At 45.5% G+C, this 24243-nt stretch overlaps 1 protein-coding gene across 2 annotated transcripts in view; it reads left to right on the plus strand.

Annotated features, from left to right (window-relative positions):
• Nucleotides 1-24243, plus strand: part of CABLES2 (Cdk5 and Abl enzyme substrate 2) — a 95175-nt gene that overhangs the window by 59423 nt on the left and 11509 nt on the right. The window contains exons 2-5 of one of the 2 annotated variants that reach the window (XM_063959297.1): nucleotides 7476-7547; nucleotides 8351-8443; nucleotides 10316-10393; nucleotides 11244-11352. In XM_063959297.1, coding sequence (XP_063815367.1) covers nucleotides 7476-7547; nucleotides 8351-8443; nucleotides 10316-10393; nucleotides 11244-11352 — 352 coding nt within the window. The remainder of the gene's footprint in view (nucleotides 1-7475; nucleotides 7548-8350; nucleotides 8444-10315; nucleotides 10394-11243; nucleotides 11353-24243) is intronic. The other variant, XM_063959298.1, reaches the window with a different exon arrangement.

Genomic DNA, 24243 nt, shown 5'->3' on the forward strand with positions numbered 1-24243 from the left:
GACTCCGTCAGGACCATGGGGTTTAGCGGCTCCGCAGGAGACAGGGCACAATAATAAAAGCTTTAGGATCAGGTGGTGTGCACTGGCTCCTCCCCCTATGACCCTCCTCCAAGCCTCAGTTAGATTTTTGTGCCCGGCCGAGAAGGGTGCAATCTAGGTGGCTCTCCTGAGCTGCTTAGAATAAAAGTTTAAGTTAGGTTTTTTATTTTCAGTGAGTCCTGCTGGCAACAGGCTCACTGCTACGAGGGACTTAGGGGAGAGAAGTAAACTCACCTGCGTGCAGGATGGATTTGCTTCTTAGGCTACTGGACACCATTAGCTCCAGAGGGAGTCGGAACACAGGTCTCACCCTGGGGTTCGTCCCGGAGCCGTGCCGCCGACCCCCCTTGCAGATGCCGAAGTTGAAGAGGTCCAGAGGTCCAGAAACAGGCGGCAGAAGACTTTCAGTCTTCATAAGGTAGCGCACAGCACTGCAGCTGTGCGCCATTGTTGTCAGCACACTTCATACCAGCGGTCACTGAGGGTGCAGGGCGCTGGGGGGGGCGCGCTGGGCAGCAATGTATTATACCTTTTTTATGGCTAAAATACATCACATATAGCCCTTGAGGCTATATGGATGTATTTAACCCCTGCCAGATCTCACAAACTCCGGGAGAAGAGCCCGCCGTTTTAGGGGGCGGGGCCTATTCTCCTCAGCACACGGCGCCATTTTCCTGCTCAGCTCTGCTGTGAGGAAGGCTCCCAGGCTCTCCCCTGCACTGCACTACAGAAACAGGGTTAAAACAGAGAGGGGGGGCACTTATTTGGCGATATGATTACATATGTGAAAATGCTATAAGGGAAAACACTTGTATAAGGGGTTGTCCCTGTATAATTATAGCGTTTTTGGTGTGTGCTGGCAAACTCTCCCTCTGTCTCCCCAAAGGGCTAGTGGGGTCCTGTCCTCTATTAGAGCATTCCCTGTGTGTGTGCTGTGTGTCGGTACGTGTGTGTCGACATGTAGGAGGACGATGTTGGTGAGGAGGCGGAGCAAATTGCCTGTATTGGTGATGTCACTCTCTAGGGAGTCGACACCGGAATGGATGGCTTATTTAGGAATTACGTGATAATGTCAACACGATGCAAGGTCGGTTGACGACATGAGACGGCCGGCAAACAAATTAGTACCTGTCCAGGCGTCTCAGACACCGTCAGGGGCTTGTAAAAACGCCCATTTACCTCAGTTGGTCGACACAGACACGGACACTGACTTCAGTGTCGACGGTGAAGAAACAAACGTATTTTCCTTTAGGGCCACACGTTACATGTTAAGGGCAATGAAGGAGGTGTTACATATTTCTGATACTACAAGTACCACAAATAAGGGTATTATGTAGGGTGGGAATAATCTACTTGTAGTTTTTCCTGAATCAGATAAATTAAAGTGTGTGATGATACGTGGGTTTCCTCCGATAGAAAATTATTGGAGGTATACCCTTTCCCGCCAGAAGTGAGGGCGAGTTGGGAAACACACCTTAGAGTGGATAAGGCGCTCACACGCTTATAAAAACAAGTGGCGTTACCGTCTCCAGATACGGCCGCCCTCAAAGAGCCAGCTGATAGGAAGCTGAAAAATATCCTAAAAAGTATATACACACATACTGGTGTTATACTACGACCAGCAATCGCCTCAGCCTGGATGTGCAGCGCTGGGGGGGCTTGGTCGGATTTCCTGACTGAAAATATTGATACCCTTGACAGGAACAATATTTTATTGACTATAGAGCATTTTAAGGATGCATTTCTATATATGCGAGATGCGCATTCTGGCATCAAGAGTAGATGTGATGTCCATATCTGCCAGAAGATGTTTATGGACACGACAGTGGTCAGGTGATGCAGATTCCAGACGGCACATGGAAGTATTGCCGTATAAAGGGGCGGTCCATCGGACCTGGTGGCCATGGCAACAGCTGGAAAATCCACTTTTGTTACCCCAAGTCACATCTCAGCAGAAAAGGACACAGTCTTTTCAGTCTCAGTCCTTTCGTACCCATAAAGGCAGGCGGGCAAAAGGCCAGTCATATCTGCCCAGGGTTAGAGGAAAGGGAAGAAGACTGCAGCAGGCAGCCCATTCCCAGGAACAGAAGTCCTCCACAGCTTCTGCCAAGTCCGCAGCATGACGCTGGGGCCATACAAGCGGACTCAGGTGCGGTGGGGGGGTCATCTCAAGAGTTTCAGCACGCAGTGGGCTCACTCGCAAGTGGACTCCTGGATCCTACACATAGTATCCCAGGTGTACATTGGAAATTCGAGACGTCTTCCCCTCACAAGTTCCTGAAGTCTGCTTTACCAACGTCTCCCTCCGACAGGGAGGCAGTATTGGGAAAAAATTCACAGGCTGTATTCCCAGCAGGTGATAATCAAAGTACCCCTCCTACAACAAGGGAAGGGGTATTATTCCACACTATATTGTGGTACTGAAGCCAAACGGCTCGGTGAGATCTAAAAGATTTGAACAATTACATACAAGGGTTCAAATCAAGATGGAGTCACTCAGAGCAGTGATAGCGAACCAGGACGATATGGTGTCACTGGATATCGGGGACGCTTACCTACATGTCCAAATTTTGCCCTTCTCACCAAGGGTATCTCAGGTTCGTGGTACAGAACTGTCACCTATCAGTTCAGACGCTGCCGTTTGGATTGTCCACGGCACCCCGGGTCTTTACCATGGTAATGGCCGAAATGATGATTCTTCCTAAAAGAAATATGGACGCTTTCCTGATAAGGGCAAGGTCCAGAGAACAGTTGGCGGTCGGAGTAGCACTATCTCAAGTAGTTCTACGACAGCACGAGTGGATTCTAAATATTCCAAAATCGCAGCTTTTTCCGACGACACGTCTAATGTTCCTAGGAATGATTCTGGACACAGTCCAGAAAAGGATGTTTTCTCCCGGAGAAGAAGGCCAGGGAGTTATCCGAGCTAGTCAGGAACCTCCTAAAACCAGGAAAAGTATCAGTGCATCATTGCACAAGGGTCCTGTGAAAAATGGTGGTTTCGTACAAAGCGATCCCATTCGGTAGATTTCACGCAAGAACCTTTCAGTGGAATCTGCTGGGAAAATGGTCCGGATCGCATCTTCAGATGCATCAGCGGATAACCCTGTCTCCAAGGACAAGGGTGTTTTCTTCTGCGGTGGCTGCAGAGTGCTCATCTATGAAAGGGCCGCAGATTCGACATTCAGGACTGGGTCCTGGTGACCACGAATGCCAGCCTGAGTGGCTGGGGAGCAGTCACAAAAGGAAAAATTTCCAGGGAGTGTGATCAAGTCTGGAGACTTCTCTCCACATAAATATACTGGAGCTAAGGGCAATTTACAAGGCTCTAAGCTTAGCAAGACCTCTGCTTCAAGGTCAGCCGGTATTGATCCAGTGGGACAACATCACGGCAGTCGCCCACGTAAATAGACAGGGCGGCACATGAAGCAGGAGGGAAATGGCAGAAACTGCAAGGATTCTTCGCTGGGCGAAAAATCATGTGATAACACTCTCAGCAGTGTTAATTCCGGGAGTGGAAAACTGGGAAGCAGACTTCCTCAGCAGGCATAACCTCCACCCGGGAGAGTGGGGACTTCAGCGGGAAGTCTTCCACATGATTGTAAACCGTTGGGAAAAACCAAAGGTGGACATGTTGGCGTCCCGCCTGAACAAAAAACTAGACAAATATTGCGCCAGGTCAAGGGACCCTCAGGCAATAGTGGTGGACGCTCTGGTAACACTGTGGGTGTACCAGTCAGGGTATGTGTTCCCTCCTATGCATCTCATACCAAAAGTACTGAGAATCATAGGAAGGAGATGAGTAAGAACGATACTCGTGGTTCCGGATGGGTCAAGAAGGACTTGGTACCCGGAACTTCAAGAGATGCTCACGGAAGAACCGTGGCCTCTACCTTTAAGAAAGGACCTGCTCCAGCAGGGGCCTTGTCTGTTCCAAGACTTACCGCGGCTGCGTTTGACGGCATGGCAGTTGAACGCCGGATCCTGAAAGGGCATTCCAGATGAAGTCATCCCTACCCTGGTCGAAGCCAGGAAGGATGTAACCGCAAAACATTTTCACCGCATTTGGCGAAAATATGTTGCGTGGTGTGAGGCCAAGAAGGTCCCTACAGAGGAATTCCAACTGGGTCGTTCCTACATTTCCTGAAAACAGGACTGTCTATGGGCCTAAAATTAGGGTCCATTAAGGTTCAAATTTCGACCCTGTCGAATTTCTTCCAGAAAGAACTGGCTTCAGTGCCTGAAGTTCAGACGTTTGTAAAAGGGGTACTGCATATACAGCCTCCTTTTGTGCCCCCAGTGGCACCTTGGGATCTCAATGTTGTTTTGAGTTTCCTAAAGTCACATTGGTTTGATCCACTCACCACTGTGGAATTAAAATATTTCACATGGAAGGTGAAGATTCTATTAGCCCTGGCTTCAGCCAGGCGTGTGTCAGAATGGGCGGCTTTATCATATAAAAGCCCTTACTTAATTTTTCATTCTGACAGGGCAGAATTGAGGACTCGTCCTCAATTTCTCCTTAAGGTGTTTTCTGTTTTTCACATGAACCAACCTATTGTGGTACCTGCGGCTACTAGGGACTTGGAGGACTCCAAGTTACTTGACGTTGTCAGGGCCCTGAAAATATATGTTTCCAGGACGACTGGAGTCAGAAAATCTGACTCGCTGTTTAGCCTGTATGCACCCAACAAGATGGGTGTTCCTGCTTCTAAACAGCCGATTGCTCGCTGGATTTGTAGTACAATTCAGCTTGCACATTCTGTGGCAGGCTTGCCACAGCCAAAATCAGTAAAAGCCCATTCCACAAGGAAGTGGGCTCATCTTGGGCGGCTGCCCAAGGGGTCTCGGCTTTACAACTTTGCCGAGCTGCTACTTGGTCAGGGGCACACCCTGACTGAGGAGGACCTGGAGTTCTCTCATTCGGTGCTGCAGAGTCATCCGCACTCTCCCGCCCGTTTGGGAGCTTTGGTATAATCCCCATGGTCCTGACGGAGTCCCCAGCATCCACTTAGGACGTTAGAGAAAATAAGAATTTACTTACCGATAATTCTATTTCTCGTAGTCCGTAGTGGATGCTGGGCGCCCATCCCAAGTGCGGATTGTCTGCAATACTTGTACATAGTTATTGTTACAAAAATCGGGTTATTCTTGTTGTGAGCCATCTTTTCAGAGGCTCCTTCGTTGTTATCATACTGTTAACTGGGTTCAGATCACAGGTTGTACGGTGTGATTGGTGTGGCTGGTATGAGTCTTACCCGGGATTCAATATCCTTCCTTATTATGCACGCTCGTCCGGGCACAGTATCCTAACTGAGGCTTGGAGGAGGGTCATAGGGGGAGGAGCCAGTGCACACCACCTGATCCTAAAGCTTTTATTATTGTGCCCTGTCTCCTGCGGAGCCGCTAAACCCCATGGTCCTGACGGAGTCCCCAGCATCCACTACGGACTACGAGAAATAGAATTATCGGTAAGTAAATTCTTATTTTTGTTCTTACTAGACAGCTAAATCTGCCAGTTTGTAGTAAGGTGTGTATGCACTTAAGGAATATTTCTATATATAAAATTGCAGTTTTCTGCTGCACAGTGAGAGGGATGCGTTTAGCATCCCAACAGTCATTGGTCTGTGTACTGCTGAAGGAAAAGGAAACACAACTCGCTGTATAGACTTCATGTTTTTTTTTTTTTTTTTTTAATGGAGAAGAATTTTTTTTATTTTTTTTGGGGGTGTAGTTATTCACTCAGATGAATGGTCACTCTCCACCTTTTCCAGTGTGAACTATCTTAATATTTTCTGATGAATGAAGTGGCTTGTATGTATTCCATGTTGCCCTCATACTTGTAGATTAAGTAACCACTGCACTGTAAATGGAGAAATAGTTAGACCATGTGCTTGTGGTTCTGTGACATACGGTCAGTGGGATAAACACTTATTATACGCAAGTAACCCAAGTTGTCATTTATCACTGTTTGCTCACCTGACTCTAAGGGGGATATCCAATTATCCCCGTTAAAACATCGGGTCCGAAAAACGTCCGTTTTCGGATGTTTATCAGACTTTTTTTTACCGATGTTTCACCACGCGCTGGCTTATCGGGGCTAATTAGATAGCCCCCGGCGGAACAATGAGCCCCGGTAAAAAACTGGGGCTAATTGGATATCCCCCTTAGGGTTAGTTTACATCTGTACTTTACTCTAAAAGCTACATGTTAATGATCACAACACAAAGCATCGTCTAGAGCAGAGGTTCTCAAACTCTGTCCTCGGGAGCCCACACAGTGCATGTTTTGCAGGTAACCCAGCAAGTGCACAGGTGTATTAATTACTCACTGACACATTTTAAAAGGTCCACAGGTGGAGCTAATTATTTCACTTGCGATTCTGTGAGGAGACCTGCAAAACATGCACTGTGTGGGCCCCCGAGGACCGAGTTTGAGAACCTCTGGTCTAGAGCATAGGTTCTCAAACTCGGTCCTCAGGACCCCACACAGTGCATGTTTTGCAGGTAACCCAGCAGGTGCACAGGTGTTTTAATTACTCACTGACACATTTTAAAAGGTCCACAGGCAGAGCTAATTATTTCACTTGTGATTCTGTGAGGAGACCTGCAAAACATGCACTGTGTGGGGTCCTGAGGACCGAGTTTGAGAGCCTGTGGTCTAGAGGTGTCCAATATTACAAAATAAAAGTAAAAGAATTTATTTTGCTGTACTGAATGTCTGTAAACCAGTTTACTGCAAATCAGGTTTTTTCACATTTTAATTTAGCCTTGCATAGGTTGTACAGTTGCGTATCTGATTGTCTTGTGTATGAAATCAGCTGATCTGGACTGTTGTAGCCACAGACACTTGTCACTTAAAATATTAGCAGTGTCCCTGTAACATCATGTTCGTGGTACCAGCTGCTTGACATAAGTGTCCAATAACTGGGACTGCACAGATGGCCACTTAGTTGTGTGGACATGTTGAGAAAGTGGTCCCGACACCCAATTCTTTAATTAGGCAAAATAGTTTAAAAAAACAGCAGCAGCCACTTTTGCCATGGTAGCGTCTAGTTTCCGTTCGTGGAGAGGACCTTTCCCATAAGCCCCTGGGTCCATGTCACAAACTATTTGGAATAGTAACTTGTGGCAAGCGGAGCGAGACACAGAGCCCGAAGCATGGCGAGCGAAGCGAGCCCACAAGGATCCAATGGTGCATAGAAAAAAAATAAACTCAGGTGAACGGAGATCGGAGAAAACATTTAGATGCTGTAAGGGCAGAAGTTCTCTCCTGCCCTCTCGTTATGTCACTTCCAGGTCCTGATCACGAAGGTAACATAGACACAACCCTTTTGCCATGCATCAGCCCAGAACCTCTGTGATCCCTGTGAGAATGAATGATATTCAAAATAAATAGTGAAGAAGTTTCTTATTTTGATTGCCTCCCTCTTGCAGGCAACGTCATATGTCTCAACGGTGCTCCCTAGAGTTTCTAGACGACATAGCAGGATTTCCATCCATACAAAGGTATTTTTCTAGTCCAAAAATTGCTGTCAACTAACAAGACTAATACGTATTGCCTCTTCATATTAACAACCGTGCGTGCTAATACTTTGCTATCATGTTTATGTCACAAAAGTGCCTAATACTTAAGTGAGGGCTTGATAGGCTGCTGTGTCATACCTATTGGTTCACTCCACAGTGTCTTTGTGGGTAGGTGGCTGGTCCTAGAATGTAAGAGTTTTATACTGTATAGATGTAAAAGCTATTATTACTATTTGTAGCTTTAGTTAATACATTCCCTACCCAAGTACTCTGTTATTTTTGTAGAGCAAATGTTTCCAGAATTGCGCTAGTAGCTTGTGTATTCCTATAATATAACGATGGAACGCCCTGTGCTTCAGAACAGGAAACAAAGTACTCAGAGCTTTTCCCCAAGTAGACATGTTATCTTTAACGCTGTAAACATTTACATATGGTTTTGTTAATGATAAAAAAAATTCTGCTTATAGTTGTATTTTTTTTTTATATTTTATCACAATTCCTAATTTTAAAAAGGTGGCTGGAAATGTGTTCATACCTTTTTTACATCTGTGTATTCTGCAATAACCCTGTGCTAGGGCCTAACGTCTGTCTACCTGCAGGATGTTGTGCTCGCATATATCTGTCAGTACGTTACTAACGCGTACTGTTTTACTCATGATACTAATTGGCGTACATTGCATTTGCTTTACTTAGGTTGCTTTGACTGTTATTCTCACCCTTCTGGGCATATAGCATGGTGTTACTGTCTGCTGGCTTATGGCTGTGTCTGTGTCCTTCTCTTGCAGGCCCAAAAATATATTGGAATCTCCGCGGAACTCTGTGTTGAAAAAAACACACTTCATTAAAAATATGAGGCAATATGACACCAGGAACAGCAGGTAGGAGTCTAGCTGATGGGTTTTGTATGTTGATGGAATAGCTATTGACATATAGGGGTCTATTCAATGCATGTCTGATCCTCTCCAACGGCGAGGACCCGACAATGCAGTATTCAATGAGCGGACAAATCCGACTGGTTTTGCCCATTTTCGACAATGCCAACCTGACTTTTTTTAAAGTTGGATTGACATTGTCGAAAACAGGACTAAAACCTGTCTGATTTGGCCGCCAATCCGACAAAACACGTGGATCCGCCGGTTAATCCGCCGTTCCACGTGTTTTCCAACATGTCAGAATTGCTGTCAAGTCGGGAAAACGGCAACCCCATTGAATAGGTCGAATCACGACCTAAAAAAAGTCTGAAAATGCCGTCTTTCCTACTAGACTGCAGTTCCCACTTCAATTGAATACTGCCAATAGGGGGAAGTTCAATTCTGCATAAAGGCCATAATGTTACTACCAAAACGTCACGTCACGGCCTACAACATTGTAAGTTTTGTCTCAAACCCATAGAGGTGTGCAGGGAAACTTTTTTGTTGCTGCAGACCTTATATGGCATATATGTGCACAGTTGACCATCACATTGATGTTCACCACCAAATCCTTCTGAATTTAATTTGCCCCACAGAGATCCTCCCTAAGCTAAGACTGTGTGTATATGTAGAACCTTATTTGTGTATATAGAGATGGGTATAATCATCTTTTTGTGCATGATTGCTTATCAATACCAAAATACCACCGCCCACTCCCCCCCCCCCCCCCCCCCCTCCCCCCCATTTCATCTGACTAGCTGTGCTTTGGGTGACCTACAGATTAAGAGCCCCACCCGTACCGTGGGAGGATTATAGTGCAAGTGGTTGCTGGTTGTAAAGTGTCACTGTCCACGTTGTTTGTGGTAGAGACATGGGGCCTAATTCAGAGTTGATCGCAGCAGCAAATTTGTTAGCAGTTGTGCAAAACCATGTGCACTGCAGGTGGGGCAGATATAACATGTGCAGAGATAGTTAGTTAGATTTGGGTGGGGTGTGTTCAAACTGAAATTAAATTGCAGTGTAAAAATAAAGCAGCCAGTATTTACCGTGCACAGAAACAATATAACCCACCCAAATCTAACTCTCTCTGCACATGTTATATATGCCTCTCCTGCAGTGCACATGGTTTTGCCCAACTGCTAACAAATTTGCTGCTGCGATCAACTCTGAATTACTCCCCTGGCACCGTTGACCTCTTGTTATGCTGGTTGTTGGTAAGTTTCCACCAAACTTTGGGCTTCTCCGACATGGGGCAGTACTTGTATTGCCAGACAATATCATATCCTCTAAAGAGGACAAGTGGATGTATTTCCCATAGCAACTAATTAGTTTCGATCTGTCCTTTTAGCTATTACATTTTGTGTAATAATGGCTAGAATCTCACTGGTTGGTTGCGATGGCCAACAACTCTACTTGTTCTCATTGGTTGCTATGGGCAACAACAACCACATCCCCATCCCCTTCATGGTGTGAGCAGGTTTTTTTATTCATGACTGTATGGTTCTGCAGAATGTGTTGGTACTATACAAAGGGGATGCGTTCGTAATACTGGTAGATGACTGATGGTTGGATCCCAATGGCCAGAATCCCAGCACATCCCAGAGGTAAGTATAGGGTGGTTAGGGTAGGTTAGGCTGCAGGAGGGGTGGGCTACAAGTAGGGATAGGGTAAAAATACTTACCAGGATGTGTCTGGATTCTTGCTGTAGGGACCACGCTCTCTCCTGACTGTCGGTATTTCGTACCCAATCCATACAAAGGATATCGGTAATCTATTCCTGCTTTCCATAAATCTATTATTGTGAGTAACACGTTACGGTCTTTTTTTTTATTCTTTTAGAATTATCTTGATCTGTGCTAAAAGATCCCTGTGTGCTGTGTTTTCTATTCTTCCTTATGGAGAGAGCCTACGTATCAGGTAAAGTCTTCTGCTTAACTGGTTTTACGTTGACTGTGTCCTCCTATCTTTTAGCAGTGAGGGCTTTTACTGAGAGATAGTGGATGGAGTAGGGTCATTTAACAGCAAGGGTGGATGTGATTGTATGGTCATGCTAAGCTGTATATGAGGTAGGGTTTTATGTTTAACCTGCTTAATTTAAAACACAATTGTTATAAAAAAAAAATTCACAGCGTAATGGTCATTGCCTGCTTACTGCACAGCCACCACACCGCAGGATGCTGCTGCAGTCAAAGATTGGGTCAGTTCTCTTTTGATATTGGTTGAGCTTTTGACTTATTTAGCAGGATCTTTTCAAATATGATATATACGCCAACATATTCCTGTCTTTGCATATAAGGGATATTTTAGGCTTTTATAACTGAAATTAATGTGAGTTAATGCCCTTTATGTTTTGGAATGTATACGGATTTTATATTAATTTGAAGTTGAAAAATTGTCTTTGTGCATTATGTCCTGTCCATAGTTTGTGGAAGAGCGGACAGGAAGGGGAAGTGTGTGTGGCAGAGGAGACATTATTGTCCTTTCTAAGAAAGGAGTTGTGATCCTGCATCATAGGAGAGAGCAGATACAGGAGAGAACTGTACTGTTGGGTCACACAGTGTATATCTCCTGCCTGTGAATATGTGCTGTATCTCTGTAATTGTGCACAGAAAGCAGGATGGTTTTTCTGATTTTTGTGCTTAGACTGGGAACTGATGAAGATCAGTTGTTCTATAACTGATACAAGCAGAATTATTTTAGGGATCTAAAAGACTGCTGATCATTTTATCAGGCTCTTCATGCAGATGTTGGTGCTTTTGTTTTGCAGTGAGCTGAGATTGGAGGGGACAAAGCAGCGACACCCATCTGGCGGGACCCCTTCTATCTCGGACACAGTGTTTGGAATGGAAGGTGTTGAGCTCGGGGCAGATGGAGAGGTAAGAGATGCATTAGTTAATCAGTCCAATGCTATCATTACACAGGAAAAGGTACTTTCAATTTTAAGATGCTTTAACCTCTAATTGTTTTTGCTTCATTGTGAAGCAGGAGATGGATGACCCAAGTGCCCTGGGCTGCGGTTTCTGTTTTTGTCTGCTGGATTTATGCTCTTTTTAAGTTTCTTTTCATCTGTTTTGGTCTGTGGTCCTAAACCGGTTAGCCAAGACCAGCATTGGCAATCACAGAGCTATCAGAGTAGATTTAAGGCACACCGTGGTTAAACTACATGCTAACTCTGAAGTACAATCTCTTGCATGTATTTTTATATTATGGTTGCAAATGTTCCCATCCCAAGAAGAAACAATGCACATTTAGCGGCTCATGTATAGTTTTAATAAAATGCGTGTCTTAAGTCGCAAGTGCAAAATGCACCCCAGAAAAGCCTTGTAAAGCTGGTCGTATATGCTAGATGTGTCCAGTTCTGCAAGGGTAGTATATGCCCCTTATTTACTCCAGGAGACCATAGTAATATATGTTAGTGTCATTTAAGGAATGTTTACTTTTCTCACTGTTGCTAGTGTATCAAAAATGTTTCCTTCAAAAAAAGTACAAATACATACAATAGTACATTACCATAATAAATGCAGAAAAACACAAAAGCGCCCAGTGGGCCTTATTCAGGTTTGTGAGCAAAACCATGTGCACTACAGGTGACTTGGGTGGGTTATATTGTTTCCGTGCAGGGTAAATAATGGCTGCTTTTATTTTTACACTGCAATTTAGATTTCAGTTTGAACTAGTGATGAGCGGGTTCGGTTTCTCGGAAACCGAACCCCCCCCCGAACTTCACCCATTTTACACGGGTCCGAGGCATACTCTGATTCTCCCGTATGGCTCGGTTAACCAGAGCGCGCCCGAACGTCATCATCCCGCTGTCGGATTCACGCGAGATTCGGATTCTATATAAGCAGCCGTGCGTCGCCGCCATTTTCACTCGTGCATTGGAAATGTTAGGGAGAGGACGTGGCTGGCGTCCTCTCCGTTATTGTTGAACTTGATTGTGCACTATTGCTTAATTGTGGGGAGGACTGGGGAGCAGCTGTATAATATAGGAGGAGTACAGTGCAGAGTTTTGCTGATCAGTGACCACCAGTTATCCGTTCTCTGCCTGAAAAAAACGCTCCATATCTGTGCTCAGTGTGCTGCATATATCTGTGCTCACACTGCTTAATTGTGGGGACTGGGGAGCAGCTGTATTATATAGCAGGAGTACAGTGCAGAGTTTTGCTGACAGTGACCACCAGTATACGTTGTCTGCCTGAAAAACACTCCATATCTGTGCTCAGTGTGCTGCTTTATTGTGGGGACTGGGGACCACCAGTATAATATTATATAGGAGGAGTACAGTGCAGAGTTTTGCTGACTAGTGACCACCAGTATATAATATATAGCATTACGGTACAGTAGGCCACTGCTGTACCTACCTCTGTGTCGTCATTAAGTATACTATCCATCTGGATTCTATACCTGTGGTGCATTTCAGTTGTGCAGTTTGCTGACACAGTGACCACCAGTATATATAGCAGTACGGTACGGAAGGCCACTGCTGTACCTACCTCTGTGTCGTCATTAAGTATACTATCCATCTACATTCTATACCTGTGGCGCATTTTAGTTTTGCAGTTTGCTGACACAGTGACCACCAGTATACTATATATAGCAGTACGGAAGGCCACTGCTGTACCTACCTCTGTGTCGTCATTAAGTATACTATCCATCTACATTCTATACCTGTGGTGCATTTTAGTTTTGCAGTTTGCTGACACAGTGACCACCAGTATACTATATATAGCAGTACGGAAGGCCACTGCTGTACCTACCTCTGTGTCGTCATTAAGTATACTATCCATCTACATTCTATACCTGTGGTGCATTTTAGTTTTGCAGTTTGCTGACACAGTGACCACCAGTATACTATATATAGCAGTACGGTACGGAAGGCCACTGCTGTACCTACCTCTGTGTCGTATACTATCCATCTACATTCTATACCTGTGGTGCATTTTAGTTTTGCAGTTTGCTGACACAGTGACCACCAGTATACTATATATAGCAGTACGGAATGCCACTGCTGTACCTACCTCTGTGTCGTCATTAAGTATACTATCCATCTACATTCTATACCTGTGGTGCATTTTAGTTTTGCAGATTGCTGACAGTGACCACCAGTATATATAGCAGTACGGTACGGAAGGCCACTGCTCTACCTACCTCTGTGTCGTCAAGTATACTATCCATCCATACCTGTGGTGCATTTCAGTTGTGCGCAGTATACATAGTAGTAGGCCATTGCTATTGATAGTTACTGGCATATAATTCCACACATTAAAAAATGGAGAACAAAAATGTGGAGGTTAAAATAGGGAAAGATCAAGATCCACTTCCACCTCGTGCTGAAGCTGCTGCCACTAGTCATGGCCGAGACGATGAAATGCCATCAACGTCGTCTGCCAAGGCCGATGCCCAATGTCATAGTAGAGAGCATGTAAAATCCAAAAAACAAAAGTTCAGTAAAATGACCCAAAAATCAAAATTAAAAGCGCCTGAGGAGAAGCGTAAACTTGCCAATATGCCATTTACGACACGGAGTGGCAAGGAACGGCTGAGGCCCTGGCCTATGTTCATGGCTAGTGGTGCTAGTGGCACATGAGGATGGAAGCACTCATCCTCTCGCTAGAAAAATGAAAAGACTTAAGCTGGCAAAAGCACAGCAAAGAACTGTGCGTTCTTCTAAATCACAAATCCCCAAGGAGAGTCCAATTGTGTCGGTTGCGATGCCTGACCTTCCCAACACTGGACGGGAAGAGCTTGCGCCTTCCACCATTTGCACGCCCCCTGCAAGTGCTGGAAGGAGCACCCGCAGTCCAGTTCCTGATAGTCAAATTGAAGATGTCAGTGTTGAAGTACACCAGGATGAGGATATGGGTGTTGCTGGCGCTGGGGAGGAAATTGACAAGAAGGATTCTGATGGTGAGGTGGTTTGTTTAAGTCGGGCACCCGAGGAGACACCTGTTGTCCGTGGGACGAATATGGCCATTAACATGCCTGGTCAAAATACAAAAAAAATCAGCTCTTCGGTGTGGAATTATTTCAACACAAATGCGGACAACAGGTGTCAAGCCGTGTGTTGCCTTTGTCAAGCTGTAATAAGTAGGGGTAAGGACGTTAACCACCTCGGAACATCCTCCCTTATACGTCACCTGCAGCGCATTCATCATGTCAGTGACAAGTTCAAAAACTGTCACGAACCGGTCTCTTACCTTTGCGGGTTCTGGGGTTCATCCGTTGCCAGTGCGGTTGCTCGCGGTGCTGTGCGCCCGTGTGAGGACGCGGCGTGGTCAGTGGCACAGGTAATGCAGAGTCTGGGAACTGTGAGTGCGGGGACCAAATGGCCTAAGGCACTGCGGTGTGTCTGCTGTATAGGAGGTGGCCATGTTGGAGACCAAATAGCTAATACAGAGCACTTGTGAAAACACCTGTGGGCAGGTGTAAGCCAATCCCGTGCTTGTGCTGCCTTTAAGTAGGCTGGGATTATGTTACTCTGGGCCAGTGCTTTGTTGTATCAACGCTGTGCTCTAGCTCTGAGCTCTCTCCGTGCATTCCTGTGTGATTCCCGTGGTCCAGATATCGCCTCCGTTCCCAGAGGTTCGTCTGCAGCCTTCACTGCTGAAAGATCCACCAGCTCCCCGCTGTGCTGTCAGTTAATTGCACACCTACTGGAAGTAGTTGGATTCCCAGAGTCTTGCATGAGGTTACCTTGTCTGCCTACCATACAAAGTTTGGAGGATTCCATTACCCTCAGCTGTTCATTTGTTCTACTCTGCATTTAACCCGTTCATCACCTTGTCATCTGCTACAGTTTTCACAGTGATCTCCGGAACCCGCAAGTAACCCAATTCAGTACTTTTATTTTCTATGTTACCATAACAAGGATAATTCTTCACAGCTTCTCAGTTAACTCTCAAAACTTCATTGCAAATCCTTACAGTTATTTCTTCATGTCTGCATTAACCAGTTAAACACATTCTGCAGTTCAGCATCAAAGCTTGTTTATATTTGGACAATTCAACATTTATTCATCAGCTTGTTTTATATACAGTACCATGAACATTTCTTTTATTTGTCTTTGAGATTTATCCTGCATATTATTTCTGCCATTCCTGCAATACTTCAGTATGATATGATGATTAACAACTTGTCATTTAACTCTTTACTGGAATTGTTAATTTCAATAAATATATGGAACGGAACTTTCTTCGTCCTCCCTGCTTTTTTTTATACCCCAGCACCTACACCTGTGGTTGGTCCCGGGTTAACGGATTCACAAAAACACCCGGACCTGACAGTAAGCACTGGCCACATGGATCCGTCAAGTGACCAATTCGCAGGAGGCGGTGCTACGTCAGATATCCTTTCTTGTCTGGAAAACCAGGAGTCTATACAGACACAAATAGTGCAGTTTATGCAAACTATGGCAGACCGTTTAGAGACTCTTCATACGGCTATTAAAACGTCTCAAGTCCAGATTCCAACTCCGGTTGTCCCAGTTACCACTACAGTTTCTCCTGTGACGCTGCCTACGTCCCGCTTGCAGTTACCCTCTCCGAGTAAGTTTGACGGAACTCCAAAACTTTGCAGAGGATTCCTGAATCAATGCGAGATCCAGTTCGAACTGTTGTCCGCCAGTTTCCCATCAGCTCGTTCTAAGGTTGCATATATTATTGCCCTCCTCTCAGGTCATGCTCTGGAATGGGCATCACCATTATGGGAAAGAGGTGATCCTATCCTCTCTAATTACAAGGAGTTCGTATCATCCTTCCGGAGAATCTTTGACGAACCAGGCAGGACCACCTCAGCATCTTTGGAGATTCTACGTCAAAGTTTACGTCCTGTCAGTCAATATATTATTTAGTTTCGCACGTTGTCTTCAGAGTTAAACTGGAATGAGGAGGCCCTGATCGCCACGTTTTGGAATGGACTTTCAGAAAGAATCAAGGATGATTTAACTATCCGGGATGTGCCTACTAAACTGGATGAATTGATTTCTCTCTGTAACAAACTTGACCTACGCTACAGAGAGCGATGTTTAGAGAAATCCAGGACAGAGCGATCCAGTCCACGTTATCCTAGGCCTCGACAAGATTCTTCATCACAGTCGCCGGTAACAACAGAAGAACCTATGCAGATTGGGCGCTCTCGCCTCACAGAGGAAGAACGACTTCGTCGTCGACAGGGTAACCTCTGCATGTACTGTGGGTCCTCCGAACATTTAGTTAAATTCTGCAAACTCCGACCGGGAAACTCTCGCCTCCTAGCTTATTCAAGAGAGGTTAAGCTAGGAGTTACTTTAGAATCACGTTCTGGGAAAGAGCCGACCTTGTCTATTCAATTAGAAGTTCCAAGTTCTACAGTGAAAGTTTCAGCTCTCCTAGATTCCGGGGCAGCCGAGAACTTCATCTCCTCAGCCTTTGTCATACGGTCTAAAGTTCAAACCATGCCTCTGGAAGCAGCAGTTGCTGTTACAGCAGTGGATGGAAGTCGAATTCCAGATGGTATAATTACTCATCGAACCGTATGTCTCAAGATGAAAGTTGGTGTGCTCCATTCCGAATACCTCTCCTTCTACGTGATTCCCAAAGCCTCTCAAGATGTGATACTTGGTTTACCTTGGCTGCAGAAACATAATCCTCAACTTAATTGGCAAACCATGGAAGTCCTTTCGTGGGGTAAATCTTGTACCAAGGACTGTTTAGCCTCAATTGTCCCTCTCCGGTCAATTAGCCTTCCCGACCTACCTCCGGTGTATCAATCCTTTGCGGATGTTTTCAGTAAACAAGCAGCAGACTCTCTACCTCCTCATCGCGAATGGGACTGCCCAATCGTCCTGGTACCGGGCAAAACCCCTCCTAGAGGACGAATTTATCCGCTATCCATCCCAGAGACGCAAGCTATGTCTGATTATATACAGGAAAATCTAACCAAAGGATTTATCAGACCATCTTCTTCACCTGCAGGAGCCGGATTCTTCTTCGTTAAGAAGAAGGACGGTGGGTTACGACCATGCATAGATTACCGTGGACTCAATGAGATCACTGTGAAAAACAAGTACCCATTATCCTTAATTCCAGAATTATTTGACCGGGTAAAGGGAGCTACTGTGTTTACGAAATTGGATCTCCGAGGGGCCTACAATTTAATCCGCATCCGGGCAGGGGACGAGTGGAAGACTGCTTTTAATACCCGGGATGGGCATTACGAATACCTTGTAATGCCTTTTGGTCTTTGTAATGCACCTGCAGTTTTTCAAAGCTATGTGAATGAACTTTTTCGTGATCTTCTCTACAAGTGTCTGGTAGTGTACTTGGATGATATCCTAATATTCTCTACGGATCTAAAGTCTCACCGTCACCAAGTTAAAGAGGTACTGACACGTCTGAGGAAAAATCAACTCTATTGTAAGTTAGAGAAGTGCACTTTTGAAGTATCTTCCATACCGTTCCTTGGTTACATCATTTCTGGATCAGAGCTATGTATGGATCCCGGTAAGGTACAAGCTATCCGAGATTGGTCCACTCCTACAACTCTCAAGGGGATTCAGCGATTTCTTGGCTTTGCTAATTTCTATAGGAGATTCATTAAGAATTATTCTTCGTTAGCTGCTCCCATCACAGCCCTAACTCGCAAGGGAGCAAATCCTACGAACTGGTCTTCTGAAGCAATCAAAGCCTTCTCTGATTTAAAGCAAGCCTTTGGGTCAGCACCCATTCTTCGACAGCCTGATTTGAATCGTCCCTTTCTACTAGAGGTGGATGCATCTACAGAAGCAGTAGGAGCTGTGTTATCACAAGTCTTTGAAGATAAAAAGGTCCATCCCTGCAGATATTTCTCCCGTAAGTTCCTCCCGGCAGAACGTAATTATGCAATCGGTGAGCAAGAGTTACTTGCCATCAAGTTGGCATTTGAGGAGTGGAGATACCTTCTAGAAGGAGCACAACATCGCATTACAGTTTATACTGATCATAAGAATCTTCTGTATCTGCAGTCAGCTCAGTGTTTGAATCCACGACAAGCTCGATGGGCGCTTTTCTTCACACGATTTGATTTCAAGCTCACCTATCGTCCAGGGTCTCAGAACAAAAAGGCAGATGCCCTTTCCCGGTCCTTTTGCTTCTTCTGAATTAAATGATGCTACCACGAATCAAGCCATTGTGAATCCTACGTCCTTTTTAATGACTCGAACCTCTCCAGTTCCTCCGCCTGGCAAGACCTTTGTCGCCACAAGTCTTCGAAAACGGCTGCTTATCTGGGCTCACTCCTCTTCCTTCATGGGTCATCCTGGGGTTCTAAAGACTCTCAAATTTATTCAACAGTCTTATTGGTGGCCACGTCTCAAAGCCGACGTCCAAGAGTTTATAGCAGCATGTCCTAAATGTGCCCAACATAAGAGTCCAAGAAGTTCTCCACCAGGTTTATTACATCCACTATCCATACCCAAACAACCATGGACTCATATCTCAATGGATTTCGTGACCGATCTACCTCCATCAAAAGGGCGAAATACCATTTGGGTGATAGTGGATCGATTTTCGAAAATGGCACATTTCATTCCATTAACTGGGTTACCATCAGCACCTTTACTAGCCAGATTGTTCATCTCTGAAATCTTCAAGTTGCATGGCCTTCCTCGAGAGATTATCTCTGATCGGGGAACACAGTTTGTGGCCAAGTTTTGGAGGTCGCTTTGTTCATCTTTAAATGTCAAGTTGAATTTTTCTTCTGCATATCATCCTCAGACAGATGGACAAACTGAGAGAGTCAACCAAGACCTTGAAACATTTCTCCGGCTATATATATCGTCCTCACAGGATGACTGGGTTGACTACCTTCCATTGGCAGAATTTGCTCATAATAATCTCTTCCATTCATCTTCAGAATCTACGCCCTTTTATATTAACTTCGGCTTTCATCCTCGTGTGCCAGAGTTCCATCCATTGCCAGCCCTAGAGGTTCCAGCGGCAGATCAAGAGCTTCAACGTCTATCTAGAATCTGGAGTTGTGTACGTAAGTCCTTGGTCAAAACTTCCGCTCGTTATAAATCTTTTGCAGATAGAAAACGTAAATCTGTACCGAATTACAAAGTGGGAGACCAAGTTTGGATTTCTACGCGCAATCTCAGGTTCAAAGTTCCTTCTAAGAAATTTGCTCCCAAGTTTATTGGTCCATTTCCCATTGTAAAGGTACTCAACCCTGTGTCATACAAAGTCAAGTTGCCACCGTCTTTGAGAATTCCTAACGCCTTTCATACATCTTTACTGAAGCCTTTGATTCTCAATAAGTTCCGTACTACCCAGTCCAAATCTCCTAAAGTTCACTCTTTGCAGAATGAGGAATTTGAAGTTAAAGAGATTGTGGACTCACGTTCCCGATATGGACGTTTACAGTTTTTGGTCGACTGGAAGGGTTACGGTCCAGAGGAGAGAGATCCTGGGTTTTCTCTGAAGATGTTAATGCTCCAAGACTGGTACAGAAATACTTCTCCAAAAATCCTGACAAGGTTCAAAGGTGTTCGGAGACCACCCGTAGAAGAGGGGGTACTGTCACGAACCGGTCTCTTACCTTTGCGGGTTCTGGGGTTCATCCGTTGCCAGTGCGGTTGCTCGCAGTGCTGTGCGCCCGTGTGAGGACGCGGCGTGATCAGTGGCACAGGTAATGCAGAGTCTGGGAACTGTGAGTGCGGGGACCAAATGGCCTAAGGCACTGCGGTGTGTCTGCTGTATAGGAGGTGGCCATGTTGGAGACCAAATAGCTAATACAGAGCACTTGTGAAAACACCTGTGGGCAGGTGTAAGCCAATCCCGTGCTTGTGCTGCCTTTAAGTAGGTTGGGATTATGTTACTCTGGGCCAGTGCTTTGTTGTATCAACGCTGTGCTCTAGCTCTGAGCTCTCTCCGTGCATTCCTGTGTGATTCCCGTGGTCCAGATATCGCCTCCGTTCCCAGAGGTTCGTCTGCAGCCTTCACTGCTGAAAGATCCACCAGCTCCCCGCTGTGCTGTCAGTTAATTGCACACCTACTGGAAGTAGTTGGATTCCCAGAGTCTTGCATGAGGTTACCTTGTCTGCCTATTATACAAAGTTTGGAGGATTCCATTACCCTCAGCTGTTCATTTGTTCTACTCTGCATTTAACCCGTTCATCACCTTGTCATCTGCTACAGTTTTCACAGTGATCTCCGGAACCCGCAAGTAACCCAATTCAGTACTTTTATTTTCTATGTTACCATAACAAGGATAATTCTTCACAGCTTCTCAGTTAACTCTCAAAACTTCATTGCAAATCCTTAGTTATTTCTTCATGTCTGCATTAACCAGTTAAACACATTCTGCAGTTCAGCATCAAAGCTTGTTTATATTTGGACAATTCAACATTTATTCATCAGCTTGTTTTATATACAGTACCATGAACATTTCTTTTATTTGTCTGAGATTTATCCTGCATATTATTTCTGCCATTCCTGCAATACTTCAGTATGATATGATGATTAACAACTTGTCATTTAACTCTTTACTGGAATTGTTAATTTCAATAAATATATGGAACGGAACTTTCTTCGTCCTCCCTGCTTTTTTCATACCCCAGCACCTACACCTGTGGTTGGTCCCGGGTTAACGGATTCACAAAAACACCCGGACCTGACAAAAACTTTGGGTGACAGCGGAAGCAGTCCACTGACCACTAAATCCCTTCCTCTTGTAACCAAGCTCCTACAAACCACACCACCAACTCCCTCAGTGTCAATTTCCTCCTTACCCAGGAAAGCCAATAGTCCTGCAGGCCATGACACTGGCAAGTCTGACGAGTCCTCTCCTGCCTGGGATTCCTCCGATGCATCCTTGAGTGTAACGCCTACTGCTGCTGGCGCTGCTGTTGTAGCTGCTGGGAGTCGATCGTCATCCCAGAGGGGAAGTCGGAAGACCACTTGTACTACTTCCAGTAAGCAATTGACTGTCCAACAGTCCTTTGCGAGGAAGATGAAATATCACAGCAGTCATCCTGCTGCAAAGCAGATAACTCAGGCCTTGGCAGCCTGGGCGGTGAGAAACGTGGTTCCGGTATCCACCGTTAATTCAGAGCCAACTAGAGACTTGATTGAGGTACTGTGTCCCCGGTACCAAATACCATCTAGGTTCCATTTCTCTAGGCAGGCGATACCGAAAATGTACACAGACCTCCGAAAAAGACTCACCAGTGTCCTAAAAAATGCAGTTGTACCCAATGTCCACTTAACCACGGACATGTGGAAAAGTGGAGCAGGGCAGACTCAGGACTATATGACTGTGACAGCCCACTGGGTAGATGTATTGCCTCCCGCAGCAAGAACAGCAGCGGCGGCACCAGTAGCAGCATCTCGCAAACGCCAACTCGTTCCTAGGCAGGCTACGCTTTGTATCACCGCTTTCCAGAAGAGGCACACAGCTGACAACCTCTTACGGAAACTGAGGAAGATCATCGCAGAATGGCTTACCCCAATTGGACTCTCCTGGGGATTTGTGACATCGGACAACGCCAGCAATATTGTGCGTGCATTACATCTGGGCAAAATACAGCACGTCCCATGTTTTGCACATACATTGAATTTGGTGGTGCAGAATTATTTAAAAAACGACAGGAGCGTGCAAGAGATGCTATCGGTGGCCCGAAGAATTGCGGGACAATTTCGGCATTCAGCCACCGCGTACAGAAGACTGGAGCACCACCAAACATTCCTGAACCTGCCCTGCCATCATCTGAATCAAGAGGTGGTAACGAGGTGGAATTCAACCCTCTATATGCTTCAGAGGATAGAGGAGCAGCAAAAGGCCATTCAAGCCTATACATCTGCCCACGATATAGGCAAAGGAGGGGGAATGCACCTGACTCAAGCGCAGTGGAGAATAATTTCAACATTGTGCAAGGTTCTGCAACCCTTTGAACTTGCCACACGTGAAGTCAGTTCAGACACTGCCAGCCTGAGTCAGGTCATTCCCCTCATCAGGCTTTTGCAGAAGAAGCTGGCGACATTGAAGGAGGAGCTAAAACAGAGCGATTCCGCTAGGCATGTGGGACTTGTGGATGGAGCCCTTAATTCGCTTAACCAGGATTCACGGGTGGTCAATCTGTTGAAATCAGAGTACTACATTTTGGCCACCGTGCTCGATCCTAGATTTAAAACCTACGTTGTATCTCTCTTTCCGGCAGACACAAGTCTGCAGAGGTTCAAAGACCTGCTGGTGAGAAAATTGTCAAGTCAAGCGGAACGTGACCCGTCAACATCTCCTCCTTCACAATCTCCCGCAACTGGGGGTGCGAGGAAAAGGCTAAGAATTCTGAGCCCACCGGCTGGCGGTGATGCAGGGCAGTCTGGAGCGAGTGCTGACATCTGGTCCGGACTGAAGGACCTGCCAACGATTACTGAAATGTCGTCTACTGTCACTTCATATGATTCTCTCACCATTGAAAGAATGGTGGAGGATTATATGAGTGACCGCATCCAAGTAGGCACGTCAGACAGTCCGTACGTATACTGGCAGGAAAAAGAGGCAATTTGTAGGCCCTTGCACAAACTGGCTTTATTCTACCTAAATTGCCCTCCCTCCAGTGTGTACTCCGAAAGAGTGTTTAGTGCAGCCGCTCACCTTGTCAGCAATCGGCGTACGAGGTTACTTCCAGAAATGTGGAGAAGATGATGTTCATCAAAATGAATTATAATCAATTCCTCCGTGGAGACATTCACCAGCAGCAATTGCCTCCACAAAGTACACAGGGACCCGAGATGGTGGATTCCAGTGGGGACGAATTAATAATCTGTGAGGAGGGGGATGTACACAGTGAAAGGGGTGAGGAATCGGAGGATGATGATGATGAGGTGGACATCTTGCCTCTGTAGAGCCAGTTTGTGCAAGGAGAGATTGATTGCTTCTTTTTTTGGTGGGGGCCCAAACCAACCAGTCAGTGTGGCAGACCCTGTCGCTGAAATGATGGGTTCGTTAAAGTGTGCATGTCCTGTTTATACAACATAAGGGTGGGTGGGCCCAAGGACAATTCCATCTTGCACCTCTTTTTTTCTTTAATTTTTCTTTGCATCATGTGCTGTTTGGGGACAATTTTTTTGAAGTGCCATCCTGCCTGACACTGCAGTGCCACTCCTAGATGGGCCAGGTGTTTGTGTCGGCCACTTGTGTCGCTTAGCTTAGTCACACAGCGACCTTGGTGCGCCTCTTTTTTTCTTTGCATCATGTGCTGTTTGGGGACAATTTTTTTGAAGTGCCATCCTGCCTGACACTGCAGTGCCACTCCTTGATGGGCCAGGTGTTTGTGTCGGCCACTTGTGTCGCTTAGCTTAGCCATCCAGCGACCTCGGTGCAAATTTTAGGACTAAAAATAATATTGTGAGGTGTTCAGAATAGACTGGAAATGAGTGGAAATTATGGTTATTGAGGTTAATAAAACTATGGGATCAAAATGACCCCCAAATTCTATGACTTAAGCTGTTTTTTAGGGTTTTTTGTAAAAAACACCCGAATCCAAAACACAACCGAATCCGACAAAAAATTTTCGGTGAGGTTTTGCCAAAACGCGTCCGAATCCAAAACACGGCCGCGGAACCGAATCCAAAACACGGCCACGGAACCGAATCCAAAACCAAAACCCAAAAAATGTCCGGTGCACATCACTAGTTTGAACACACCCCACCCAAATGTGAATCTCTGCACATGTTATATCTGCCCCACCTGCAGTGCAACATGGTTTTGTCCATTTGTGTGCTTTTTTTTTGGTTTGCAACAATCCTGAT

Source organism: Pseudophryne corroboree, chromosome 3 (genome assembly GCF_028390025.1).
Source record: "Pseudophryne corroboree isolate aPseCor3 chromosome 3, aPseCor3.hap2, whole genome shotgun sequence".
NCBI lineage: Eukaryota > Metazoa > Chordata > Amphibia > Anura > Myobatrachidae > Pseudophryne > Pseudophryne corroboree.